The sequence below is a fragment of the Mizuhopecten yessoensis genome, unplaced genomic scaffold (assembly GCF_002113885.1).
Source record: "Mizuhopecten yessoensis strain PY_sf001 unplaced genomic scaffold, ASM211388v2 scaffold11115, whole genome shotgun sequence".
In the NCBI taxonomy this organism is placed as follows: domain Eukaryota; kingdom Metazoa; phylum Mollusca; class Bivalvia; order Pectinida; family Pectinidae; genus Mizuhopecten; species Mizuhopecten yessoensis.
This window is the reverse complement of record NW_018408887.1, coordinates 371,951-385,488: the sequence shown is the minus strand read 5'-3', so window position 1 is coordinate 385,488 and position 13,538 is coordinate 371,951. Positions and strand designations below refer to the sequence as shown.

At 34.8% G+C, this 13,538-nt stretch overlaps 1 protein-coding gene across 3 annotated transcripts in view; it reads left to right on the top strand.

Moving 5' to 3' along the window:
- Nucleotides 1–485: 485 nt before the first annotated feature.
- Nucleotides 486–13,538, top strand: part of LOC110466085 (myosin-11-like) — an 18,935-nt gene continuing 5,882 nt past the window's right edge. Inside the window, exons 1-4 of one of the 3 annotated variants that reach the window (XM_021522382.1) lie at nucleotides 486–832; nucleotides 8,484–8,633; nucleotides 10,779–11,000; nucleotides 11,228–11,378. In XM_021522382.1, coding sequence (XP_021378057.1) covers nucleotides 8,502–8,633; nucleotides 10,779–11,000; nucleotides 11,228–11,378 — 505 coding nt within the window. In that variant the 5' untranslated portion in view covers nucleotides 486–832; nucleotides 8,484–8,501. Of the gene's footprint in view, nucleotides 833–8,063; nucleotides 8,300–8,483; nucleotides 8,649–10,778; nucleotides 11,001–11,227; nucleotides 11,379–13,538 lie in introns of those variants that run through there. The other 2 variants (XM_021522380.1, XM_021522381.1) reach the window with 2 other exon arrangements.

Genomic DNA, 13,538 nt, shown 5'->3' with positions numbered 1-13,538 from the left:
GAACATGAGGAAAAAAATGTAGAAAAATCTTTAAGAGACAACTCAGGAGATGAAAAAATGCGCGAATGTTACTTTTGAATAGTTGAGAGAGAGGAGTGTATTTTAATCCATTTGAGTTTTACATGTTGATATTAAAACGTCATTTGAAATCACTCGCCTGTGTGCTAATGACAAATCCAAACAAGATAACATCTGAATGATATCGAGCGTTGACCCGTGTTTACACCGAGGCCACCACTTTTATAAAAATAATATTTATTTCAAATGTAACAAAAATACAGTGTGTATATATAATACTTGTAAATACAAATTAAATGAACAATGACTTGTTTGCGACAGATGAAATCCTATTTTGTTACCTTACACATTGATAATGTTATTCTGAAGGTGACATGCTATGTAATGTTATAAATCACTCTTAGCTTATAATACAAATACTGGCCACTTCAACAGTCATAATAACGACATAACACCTTTCCCATTATCATAACAGGACAGTTGGTAGGGTTCCCATGTATTCTTCTGAGACAGGTATTGTCCTAATCAACTGGGTCACGTATACTGATCATGAGCAAGTCTGATGTGTCGACACGGTCTTACGTTGTCATGCCTGACTGAGCAATGTGATGACGTCAATTGCCGCGGCCGAAGTCTCCAGAACTGGTGCGACGGCCTGACAAGAAATTACAACAAATACAGGACTTGAACTGATGCTGTGAATTGGACTTAAACAGGAGGTGTAGTGGCGGACGACCATACTTTTGCTGTGGAAATATTGTTTGAAAATAGAACATTCAGTCTGGCTTTCTGATAACTGACCAAACTATTACAGGTTGGTACACATTATTTGTATGCGTCATTAATTGAAGATAGTATACTTGCCGTGTCACCATAATATAAAACAAGTCGTGATTGTAAGATGCTATTTTTGATACATATGTTTATTTGTGTACTGATATAGTTATGACATATGATAAAACACCGTGACTAGAACACAATTATTTGTTAATTACACTAATAAGGACACATTTTATGTATTCCTCTTGTATGCTTGCCCACATCAAGCATTCAACAATAAGTAACACATCTAATAGCTTTCGCAAGTTAATTGCATACTAATGATGTTCGCATTAAATGACATTCGTTCCTTTTGCTTCAACTTTCGTTCAGAAGTATGCATGCATTTCTGAAGCTAAATCAATGTCGTTGGAGCTTCTTGCACATGTAAAGATAAAAGTAAACTTCAGCGATCCGGGGATGTGCAGAGAAGTGTGGTTTATGACTCACGCCAACAAATATTTACAGACAAACAAGTATTTAATGAGAACAATCTACGTATTGATCAGGAATGTATGCCCCTGATAACATATAAATAAACAAACCTGAATAATGAGTCGTATACATTTTACTTTACCGTTACTTAAACTTATACAAAGTAATATTGCGTAAATATCAGTTAATCTCGAGGTTATCAACGTTATTGATACTTAATGTTTGTATGTCAATTTACCAAACACACTACACACTGTATGTGAGTGTCCGTCCACAAAGTGTCAACCCGATACATTACCACTCTGACAATTAGCAGATATGAAATATTTACACTAAGATAATTTCATTTACGCAAACGGCACGCCAAATAATATCTGTGTTGTACTCGTATCGTGTGGCCACACCACGTTGCTTACATTAGTGGACATGTAAAATATTTGCAATAGTAACCTTTGTACGATCAGTATGCTTTCATTACCAATTTTGCATCGCTTTTGATTTTGTAAAGTCGTGCTATATAGATACAATTATGCTCAGTTTAATGATTAGTTAGACGCAGTAAAATTCTGCATACCTTAAATCGAAGTAAACGGTAGTTAGCAACACTCAAAGGTCATAATTAATGTAAAATTACCATATACACAATGAATGTCATCACAATAATTTACATCGAATTTTCTCTCTATCTCCGCCGATGATAAATTTTGCGTTTCAATATAAATTTGATATCGAAGTTGAGAAAATGTATCATTGATAGACTTATATCCAATCCAGAGATTATTCTTAAAACGAATATATTACACATGCGAATAAACTCAGTGAATAAGATATTAATCATAATATATCGTTACTTGTTCTTTGTTAAGTATGTATATTCTTTGTTATATATACCAACATACTGTAAAACTGGATTTATTTGCGGTATCATAATGTTCGCGTTTTCCGCGTTGCGTAAATTAATACAAAAATATGCACACATGAACATATTTATTATGTGAGATAAAAAGGAAAAAATCGTTTCAGAACCAATGCCATCGCGATTAGTTCAAGAGGTCACACCGCGGAATTTTTCTCGCGCAAAATTTTCACTTTAACAGCAATTTGGAACTAAATCCAGTTTCGTGTTATCGACACAGCATTGTTTTCATCTAACAAGTGGTTAACACAACGCATAAACATTAATTATGTGTATCACACCAGATGTAAGACATGAATTACACACATAATTTGGCCCTTAAAATGATTTTTTTTTTCATTTTATGTGCAAAAATACTAATTGTGTCGGTGAATGAACTTATTAAACATCTTCACGCGGTATGGTTTCTTGTCTACTTTTGCAATAATTCAATAATCTTCCATTTCAAATGACATGTATTGATTCCGTAAATAATTTACTTCATACATAAGTCTGGTGGCAACATTGGAACCACATATACAGAAACACAATATAGTGAGTGTTTGTCCCAGAAAATGTCGAGTATTAAAGAAATTTGCATACTGTTTGTCTATGTATATAAGTATATAAGCAAACTGAACCAACAGAATGCATTACGCTAAATTATGATAACGAACGTGAATAACTTTTCATTACATCAGCTTAGCGTTTAGTAGGGGCGTTACTTGTCTTAGTCAGTTTCCGGGAGACCGCGACAGTTACACGTGATCTGTGACCTTGTGACGCACGTGACGGCATTGATGAGACAGTGTTTACATCCTGACTTCGACCTTTATTTGATAAATGTCATATTGATTTATTCTCTTGATATCATAGACCTGTACTTACCTGTATATTACTGAACCAACGCTTAGTTACACTGCTTGCCCATATTACTTATGTTATCTAACATAATTAGAACAGTAGTTATCAAGTGATCCTTCACTTTAAACAAAGCCTGTTTTTGTAATAATGACAGGTAATTTATCACCATCATGTCAATATACTTTTAATTTAGTAACGTTCCGCTAACATAAGTTCAACTTTTTAAAAACCTGGATGAATGTTTACGAGATAAGGAGAAAGACTGTAGCAATAATATCAGCACACACAATTATCTGTAATCGTTGTTAAAGATAAAAAATAATGTCGTCGACGATTAAAAGACATTTTCTCTTCAATCAATTATTATTATTAAATAATATATCAATGGATATTAATTATAACTCAGTTCAAATATTGTAATGGATTTGTCATCGTTGTTATTATACAATTATCTTAAAACAAAGATTAAAAAACCACAACGTTGAAGATTACGATGCTTAATCGATCTATTGTTTTTATTAAATCATGAATTTAGGCATCATTATTTCACCGATCATACGTGTCTTTTCGCCTGCCAATCAAACTGTCACTGATGACATTTACGTGTTTGTAATTTGTATACAGGAACAATACAAAGGCTGTGCTATCAGGATGTAAACATAAGTTTAATTCACATTAACTAAACACGGAAACACAAAGGCACCTCTAATTGAGAATGAATTAAATAAGTTATTATAAAGCAATATGAAGATATTAATAACACTGATAGAAATTGGACATCCGGAAACCTGTGTGAAGTAAATAAAGTGAATAAAATCCTGTGAATAATTTGAGCTACCGTATCCACTTTAAGGGTGTAATAATTTACAGATGTTTCAATTGATTTTCTTAGATTGTTGTTTTTGTTATAAAAGTGTCATTTTAGATCTTTGGAGCCATATATTTTAATGCAAATGCACTAGTTTTCATTTAATGAAAAATCTATGCATTAATGAGATATTTAAAGGGTCAAAGGTCAACTGTTAATTAAAGTGTCAAATGCAGGGAAGATATCGTACAACATCATATCATCGGACCAAAACTAGCCACGTGACAAAAGTAGACTGCAACTATTTAAAAACGACAACAAAGTCATGATCGATCATCTTGAAATCGTTTTCTAAACCTCAAAAATTCAATAAAACGACATCAAGTACATACCAATGATTTATCATTACTTTCAAGGTTAAATACTTACGTATTACTAAAATCATAACAAGAGTTGAACGAGAGTAAACTGAATTGAACAGCAGAGTTTTAGCATCTAACAAATACAGAACCAACTGTTGAATCGTTATAACTCTACTGTGTTTACTCCTATTCGGGACACCAAAGAGACCAAACATGATCTTCAACTTCCTGAGCAACACATGGAATGTGTTTCTCTCATCGTTATGTTTGTATTTTAGATGCTCATTAGTGAAATGCAATAAAAAAAATCAGAATAATGTGACCGGTTGATAGGCCGTACCTCTACTGCACAACTTATGTAAAATGGCACTTTAATGTGGGAAAATGAGCTTTCACATTCCATATAGATAAATATGTTATATAACCTTTTACCAGTACATTGATATGCTATAGGATATTATATTATACATGTAATATGCATAAAGATATCAATTTCACGGGGGGGGGGGGGGGGGGGGGGGGGNCATGCAACAACACTTGTCAATTGAACGTGATCGTGCAAATAGATCTGTTTATGGCGTCACTCAGAATGGGTAAAAGACCTGATGTCAAATTTCATCGGAAAGGTGTCCAACGGTACTGTGACAAGTGGAGGGATTCACTTAACTATCTATATAGGTAAACAAATCTGTATAGTGTATTTGAATGGACTTGAGGCATCTGTCGATCAGAACCAAGCGTTGATGCAGGAAGAAAGATGCATTACCGTCCAGATATAAACACTACCACGTACAGTGTCCTTAATTGAACACATGATGAATAGTTCAAGGCGGAATCTTGGATGAGACATGATGAGTCAGTTACACAGTTTCATTCCGTAGTCCCCGCGTTGACTGGATCATGAGAAAGTCTACTACAAATAAACCAAGAGGCATTTAAACAACTGGGAGAGACTTTGTGAAGGATTTTTTCAATCTGGGAATAAAAGATCATTAGCATAAATAATGGAACACACAAAGACATCAGAACAAGATTTGGCGAAGCTAATTGCGCATGTGCCGACTTCTTCCTATCTGGAAGCCATACCATTAAAGTTTGAAGACAAGTATTTGGCCATTCAAATCTGTGGACTCTTGGCGTAACAGGAAACTCGCCAATATGGCACAGGAATATAAGCTTATCGCTTTGTTGGGTAGCCCAAGACAACTCTAAGTGGAGAACGACTGATTCGGCCTTACGTTTCACAGAGGATAACGAGGATGGATAATGAAATACCAGGGCCCACTTGTATAAAACATCTCAACTCTTGAGATTACCTCAATTCTAAGATTTCCCATAGACAATACATTGCTTGAGATTTTCCTTAACTTTGAGATATTTTATACAAGTGGGCCCAGGGCATTAACACGTAAAAACAATACCAAAACTCAAAAGGAAATAGAAAAACATGAAAATCGTGATGGGGCATACAATAAAATATTAAAACAAAATCTTGATTAAAACGTCAATATTGTTTATTATACTCTCCAAAGATCCTAATGACAACAGGAACAAGTATTGTAACTTACACCCCCAAGATACATTAATGCAGTTGTCAAATAACATATCATATAGCAGCGTCCTTAAATAACCTTAAATGTTGTTCGAACGTCACACCAATAACCAACCAACAGTCAACAATTACCATAAAGAAACCTTCTTGGTTGGATATCATCACCGAGTTATGAAGTTAACTGGACATCATTAGCGGTAAACATTGACGAAGGCAGACGTTGGTAGTGTTTACATCTTGGTGAGATCACTCAGACATAGAATACGGTTGAAGGTCGGTGGTGTTGACAGGCCTACGGCTCTGATCTGATCTGACACCGTGTGATGTTCAGGGCACACGACCCTCGTTAGCTATGTCTTTGAAGAATATCTGCTGTTTTGCATATTTATGTAGAGACATCTCTTCTTAAATGGGTACAAATATATGTATTGACAATGTATGTCTTGTAAGGGGAGGTAAACAGATACGGGACGTACACCACGACGTGTCGAAGTATCGTGTTCAAATACCAAAGACGTCTTAATTATGACCTTGAAGGTCAACTCTAATGGTAATAACGCCTGAAGATGTCCGAGCTGAGTAGGAAAGATGTGTTTACAACATGAAATTGTATTTAACTCGGAACAGTGATGTTGTGTCAATACAGACACGAATGCACGTGAGGCTATGAAAGATGAACGCAACACACACATAAGTAATTGCACTTTTCAAATTTGGTAATAAATAGTTTGCCAAAATAAATTACGCTGCGTCGTACAGTTATTTAATAACCCTGTCATCACTTTACGATAAATAATGATCATTTATTCGCATCAGAAAAGTATGAAATGCAATTTTGATTTCCTTGTGTATGTGTATTGATCAAGCTTGGATTATAATCAACGATAATAATTTATAAATTGGTATGAAAGAGCTTTTATTCGTGCAGCGAAACTTGGCTAACCGTTGGTAAAAAAAATTAAGAAGAATAATTAGTGACCATTTGCTCTCAAAGGCTTCCTTAATGCACACGTATATGAGTATAATTGTGTCCCAGGCTGGCTATAACCTTCCTGTGGATGTGAAAAATGGAAGGTTTTGGTACAGATATGAATAATGACATGAAAACAACGAGCCCCTTGTAACGTGATGATGAAAGACACATTATGTTATAAATCACCACCAACTTACCGGTAAAAGGCAGTTTAGCTTCAACAAGAATCCAATTAAGGACGCGCTGTATATAACAATTAGCTCAATTAGTATCACGTACGTCGCGGGACAGTCTCCATACCTGTGTACATACGACAGTCATTTGTACATCAGGGCTTGTTTATTGAAAACACGAATACCTTTGGGAATACGATGACAATAAAGGTCCCAGGTTTATGTTTTCCAAGGTAAATTCAATTAAAACAGTTAATATTGTTTGTCGTAAGTTTCATTTGGGTCGAATGTTACTTAAGGCTATTGAAAACATTTTAAAAATCATAATTCGTCGATCCTAAAATCCGTTACAGGATCAAGTCTACTCACGAGCTACCTAAAACAAGTATTTAACATGGAAAGGTACATATAACACAACATATAAATAATTGTATAGCAGCAATCAAATTCTTATTTTTAGCTCACCTGGCCCGAAGGTCAAGCTTATGGCATGGTGCGGCGTCCGTCGTCCGTCCGTCGTCCGTCCGGCGTCAACTTTTTATTCTAAACACCTTCTCAGTAACCAAAAGGCCTAGGGTGATGATACTTGGCCAGAAGCATGCTGGGATGAAGGATCAAGTTTGTTCAAATAAATGATCTTGACTTATTTTCAAGATCACATAGGTCAAATATGTTTAAAACCTGAAAACACTGATATTCTGCCTGTAGTTGTATTTTAGTCCACTTTTAAGATTACAAGTGAGAGATTAATACCAGGTGGGCGATTCAGGCCCATTGGGCCTCTTGTTATATATGACATTGCATATGGACAATGATTTAAACATACAACGTACATTCATACATATATATAACTACAAATCTTAAGTGAAAACTAACATATTTTCCGGTGTTTGAACATTAAGAACGATCATGTCAACCTGACTAATACCAGGTGGGCGATTCAGGCCCGTTGGGCCTCTTGTTATATATGACATTGCATATGGACAATGATTTAAACATACAACGTACATTCATACATTTATATAACTACAAATCTTAAGTGAAAACTAACATATTTCCCGGTGTTTGAACATTAAGAACGATCATGTCAACCTGACACTTATATATGTACCGGGATATATGTGTATCTACCTGCAGGCTTCACTCAATACACACAACTTTGTGCAATGGTGAGTGATGTACCTTGTCTGCTAATTGATTCCGTTACTTCATACACTATAATATACACAGGTAAAGTATTAGGCTCGCTGCGGGCCTTCACCAAGACCGATGGTACGTGTAGTTAAACAGATCCAGGGCTCCTACGTAACAACATCACCGTTAACCTGGTAAAAGCCGGTCAGTGATACTCGTGTCGGTGTCAGACTATTTAGGGGCAACGTATTGATACACAATAACAGGTTGGTGTTTATTTTTTACCAAAAACGTTAATTGTGTAAACAGACGGAGTTTAGCTTCAAGCATTCGGATATGACGGAAGAAGTTATGTTTTGATTGCATTTGTCGATGTTGATTACATACTTCGATACCATATATAACCTGTGCCCTGTCTTTTTGTAACATTTTAAATTCCACTGCTTACAGATATTGCCACATCAGACTATGGCCAACACGAACACCACGCCTGTTCGTCGTCGAAGTAGTGACGGACTTTTGGACACAGCGGACACCTTAGTAGACAGGTTGGATGAACTTGCAGATATACTGAAATCGGTAGAAGACGAGTACGTGAAGGTACGTACTCCACAGGTAAATACGTTTATATGAATCTGTCCAGTAGAATTAGATGTATAGCTTCTTATAACTTCTTATAGTTGCATGATATACTAAAAGATATATACTAGTATAATATGTAGCTCTAGTTGTACTTAGTGTTAGTTAGCCGTGCCCCGGCGAGCTTGAATAGTCCTTTTAACGCAAGTGCATATCATTCTTTTTCCAGTGATGTTGTTCATTATAAACGAATGTGTGTAAATAGACAGATTAAAGTATATTGAATGTATAATGCAACATTCTTTTTCGGTCACTCCGACTAACATCTGGCTTCTTTAGCCTGTGCCTTGGCCCATATGCGTTAGCTACTTCTAGTTGCTCTTGCTTTTGCTGATGAACCTTGGAGCAAATTTGTCTTTTCCTTATATTTGGGTGGGAAAACCATCATGGTTATATACTAAAAATACAATAATAATCACATAGAAAAAAATCCTGAGAAATTGATTAAAATAGATATGTCATGATTGCATTTATTGAATGTATATTTCCCCATCTCAAAACCAAAACGGAAGTGAAAATAAATTTAATGTTCTGTAGTAGCATTACCAACCGATGTCATGTTAAGAAACTCATACCAATCATAGGACGGGTGTCACGGGAAAGTATATGTTTTCCACCCGGAGGTCACCAGTCAACATGTTATGTATGAAAAATAACATTATCTGCGAATTTGATTTAGAAATGAATATCGGTTCTGTTATCATAAGGTAACTGGCCGTTGACATTCAAGGGTTATTATCATTTCCTTACATGATGTTCAATATTGATGTCGAAGATTTTATCATGGTTGACAATTAATGCTTACGTTAATATTTTGGATATCAGTCATGATATTTAGATATAAATGTAATCTTCAAATGGGAGGAAATAAAGAGAATAATAATAAGGAAAAACATTTGTTCGATTGTAATTATCGAGCTGGTTTAAGATGTATGTTTTCATGGTTTCGTGTTGCTAATGTTTGTTGATGATGTCTTATACACGTTGTATGTTTATGACATATATACTGTTTGTAAATACATGTGGATGGAGTGGCAACATTGATAGAAACCAGTATGAGGTATTTGGTTTCCATGTCAAAATACCTATCCGACATTTATCCGAAATTATATTCGATGGTCACTGCATGCAATCAGAGGCGAAACATTACTATAGAATGGTGATCTGAGATCTATTTTGACTTAAAACCATATTTCGCTCGTCAAGTTCGATCATTTTAGTCTAACAGTAATCTCAAAATCTGGAATACAATCTGTTTTCTGGGCTAATTATTTGAATACTTAAGATTTTCACATTTTTGTCATTTTATCCATTCAGTACAATTAGGCGGAATTGTTAAATACATTTGTGGTTGCGTGTCTGACACAGTCATTGTCAAAGGAGCTAAGTAACTATAGAGCTAAAACATAAAAACTCAAATAAATAAGGCCTACTCTTTTCTTTTAATAAGACATTAAACGTAATTATACGTATACATAATGTACAGATATGGTCTTACAAAGACAGTAATTAAGTAGTATGTTTATCATATATTCGCTTGTGTCATCACGACATATATTATGCGTATAATTTATACCTACTTTTCTAAAATATGTTTGCTGTATATACATAACAGTCATGTTTAATGCATTATGTACTGATCCGATAACTCAATTAAGGATAAACACAACTGTAAGACATAATATTCTTAATTAAAACTATTTTATTGCTTCATATAGGACACTTGGGTTGTTTATACCTTGAGGCCTATTTCTAAGTCATGCTTTCAACTCAGGTGTATGAATTAGCACGGTTTAGTGAAGGGTGTTTAGCAAACAAGTAATGCATTCACAAGTAATGAAATTAATGTAATGGTAATCGAATTGTGATACATATATTTTTAAGACAAAGAGTGCATAATTTATTATCTTTATGTTAACTGATGAAGGCAAATACAAACCTGTCGAGCTTTAGTGTGGCTATGATATGTTATTGTTGTTCAGTCTTACGGTATCCAAACTATTGCATTTCAATGTAAATCTAAATGTGGAGACTGAAGACTTTGTTAAAACTATATAAAAGTTAAAATGTATGAGTTAAAAAATGTCGGGCATTGTTCTACACCAGATGGAGGATGAGGACTTCGATAAACGACAAATCAACCAGACGCCGCCAGATCCTTGCGCAAGACCAAACAGTTTCAAGCGACTTAAAGAAGGACTGGAATCCGCACGAGCTCTCATCGCGTGCCTTAAGCGGGAAAAATGGCGATTGAGCAGACGCAAACAGAGCGTAGACATGAGGATGGGGGAACTGGAAGACTACAAGACTCATTTAAGACAAGATATGGTAATCATATATTTCTTCTAAAAGAGATAGCGTGTTAATCTTCGTGGCAATGTCCATTTCTAATACCAAATCTCATAAATGCAATCACGTGTGTATATGTCGTGCGCTGTTTTGTCAATGATCATTAGGATTATTCAAACATATAACAGATGTAATGGTTCAACAAAAAGAAAATCAAAATTGCATTACATACTTTTCTGATGCGAATAAATGATTGTTTTTTTCAGTCCTCCTTAAACGAAACTGTTGACATATTGAGCATGCGCGTGGTTGATTTGGAGAACCAACTTTGTGAAGGTCAAGAACGACAGGAAAGTCTGGAGTGCGAGAACGACGAGCTGTCTGCAAGATTAAATGTTACAGAATTTAACTGCAAAGGTATGCATGATCATTTGTTTGCAAGTGTCGACTGTAATTCGATCAAACACATGACAGATAGCCAAATATTCTCACAACGGAATAAACAGATTAAGTATGCCTTTTCTCAAGAAAGGTGAAAATTCCAAAATTGAACTTTTGCACCCGTTTTAACACTAGGGATCTCACTATCTACAGTTTTTCTCGATGGTATCTTCCTGGGCACCACTGGTTAGAACTTTGTCAAAATAACGTGACAGGTATGGATGTCATGCTACCGTTGTGAAGATTGTAAAATCCAAAATAAATAAATACCCCTTTGTAAAATAAGTTAAGCATCAGCATTGCGTTACATGGCTACCAGGGCAGCGCACAGTCCGGGTGGAGTTTCTGTCAAGTTTAAGTTCCGGTTTCATGTCAAAATTGGATTAAACGCATATATATATTGTCCTAATGAGGTTTTTATATGGAGGTATGATCACCTCCTGCTTCAGAATGTAGGTAGCAAAACTATTTCCATTAATTGTAAGCAATGTGACTGTAGATTTTTATAACGGGATACATTTACCTTGTGTAAGAGATCAAATTAACAGTATCCTAATTACTTTGAATAAGAGTTAGATATTTAACGAGATCGATATTATTTTTTACTGGATAAAGAGAGATCCTTACTTTGAATTAGAGTAAGATATAATGAGATCCTTACTTTGTATCAGAGTAAGATATAGAGAGATCCTTACTTTGTATCAGAGTTAGATATAGCGAGATCCTTACTTTGTATTAGAGTAAGATATAATGAGATCCTTACTTTGTATCAGAGTAAGATATAGAGAGATCCTTACTTTGTATCAGAGTTAGATAAAGCGAGATCCTTACTTTGTGTCAGAGTTACATACAGCGAGATCCTTACTTTGTATTATAGTTAGATATAGCGAGATCCTTACCTTGTATAAGAGTTACATTTAGAGAGATCCTTACTTTGTATGAGAGTTACATATAGCGAGATCCTTACTTTGTATAAAAGTTACATATAGCGAGATCCTTACTTTGTATCAGAGTTAGATATAGCGAGATCCTTACTTTGTATCAGAGTTAGATAAAGCGAGATCCTTACTTTGTATCAGAGTTAGATATAGTGAGATCCTTACTTTGTATTAGATTAAGATATAACGAGATCCTTACTTTGTCATAGAGTTGGATATAGCGAGATCCTTACTTTGTATTATAGTTAGATATAGCGAGATCCTTATTTTGTCATAGAGTTGGATATAGCGAGATCCTTACTTTGTATTATAGTTAGATATAGCGAGATCCTTACCTTGTATAAGAGTTACATTTAGAGAGATCCTTACTTTGTATGAGAGTTACATATAGCGAGATCCTTACTTTGTATAAGAGTTACATATAGCGAGATCCTTACTTTGTATAAGAGTTACATTTAGCGAGATCCTTACTTTGTATCAGAGTTACATATAGCGAGATCCTTACTTTGTATAAAAGTTACATATAGCGAGATCCATACTTTGTATCAGAGTTACATACAGTGAGATCCCTACTTTGAATTAGAGAAAGACATAGCAAGATCCTTATTTTGTATTAGATTAAGATATAACGAAATCCCTACGTTGAATAATAGTTATATATAGCAAGATCCTTTATTTGAATCAAAGTTAGATATAACGATATCTTTCACTTATTCTTAGGTTATATATAGAGAGAGGGTTCTTACTCTGTAACAGAGTTCGATATAGCGAGATCCCTTCTTTGTATAAGAGTAAGATATAACAAGATGGATCTTACTCTATATCAGAGTTCGATATAGCGAAACCGTTACTTTGTATTGGAGTTCGATATAACGAGATCTTTGCTTTGTATTAAGGTTAGATATAGCGAGATCCTTACTTTGTTTCAGAGTTAGATATAGCGAGATCCTTATTTTGTATCAGAGTTACATATAGCGAGATCCTTACTTTGTATCAGAGTTTAATATAGCGAGATCCTTACTTTGTATTAGAGTTAGATATAGCGAGATCCTTACTTTGTATCAGAGTAAGATATAGCAAGATCCTTACTTTGTATCAGAGTTAGATATAGCGAGATCCTTACTTTGTATTAGAGTAAGATGTAGTGAGATCCTTACTTTGTATTAGAGTTAGATATAGCGAGATCCTTACTTTGTAT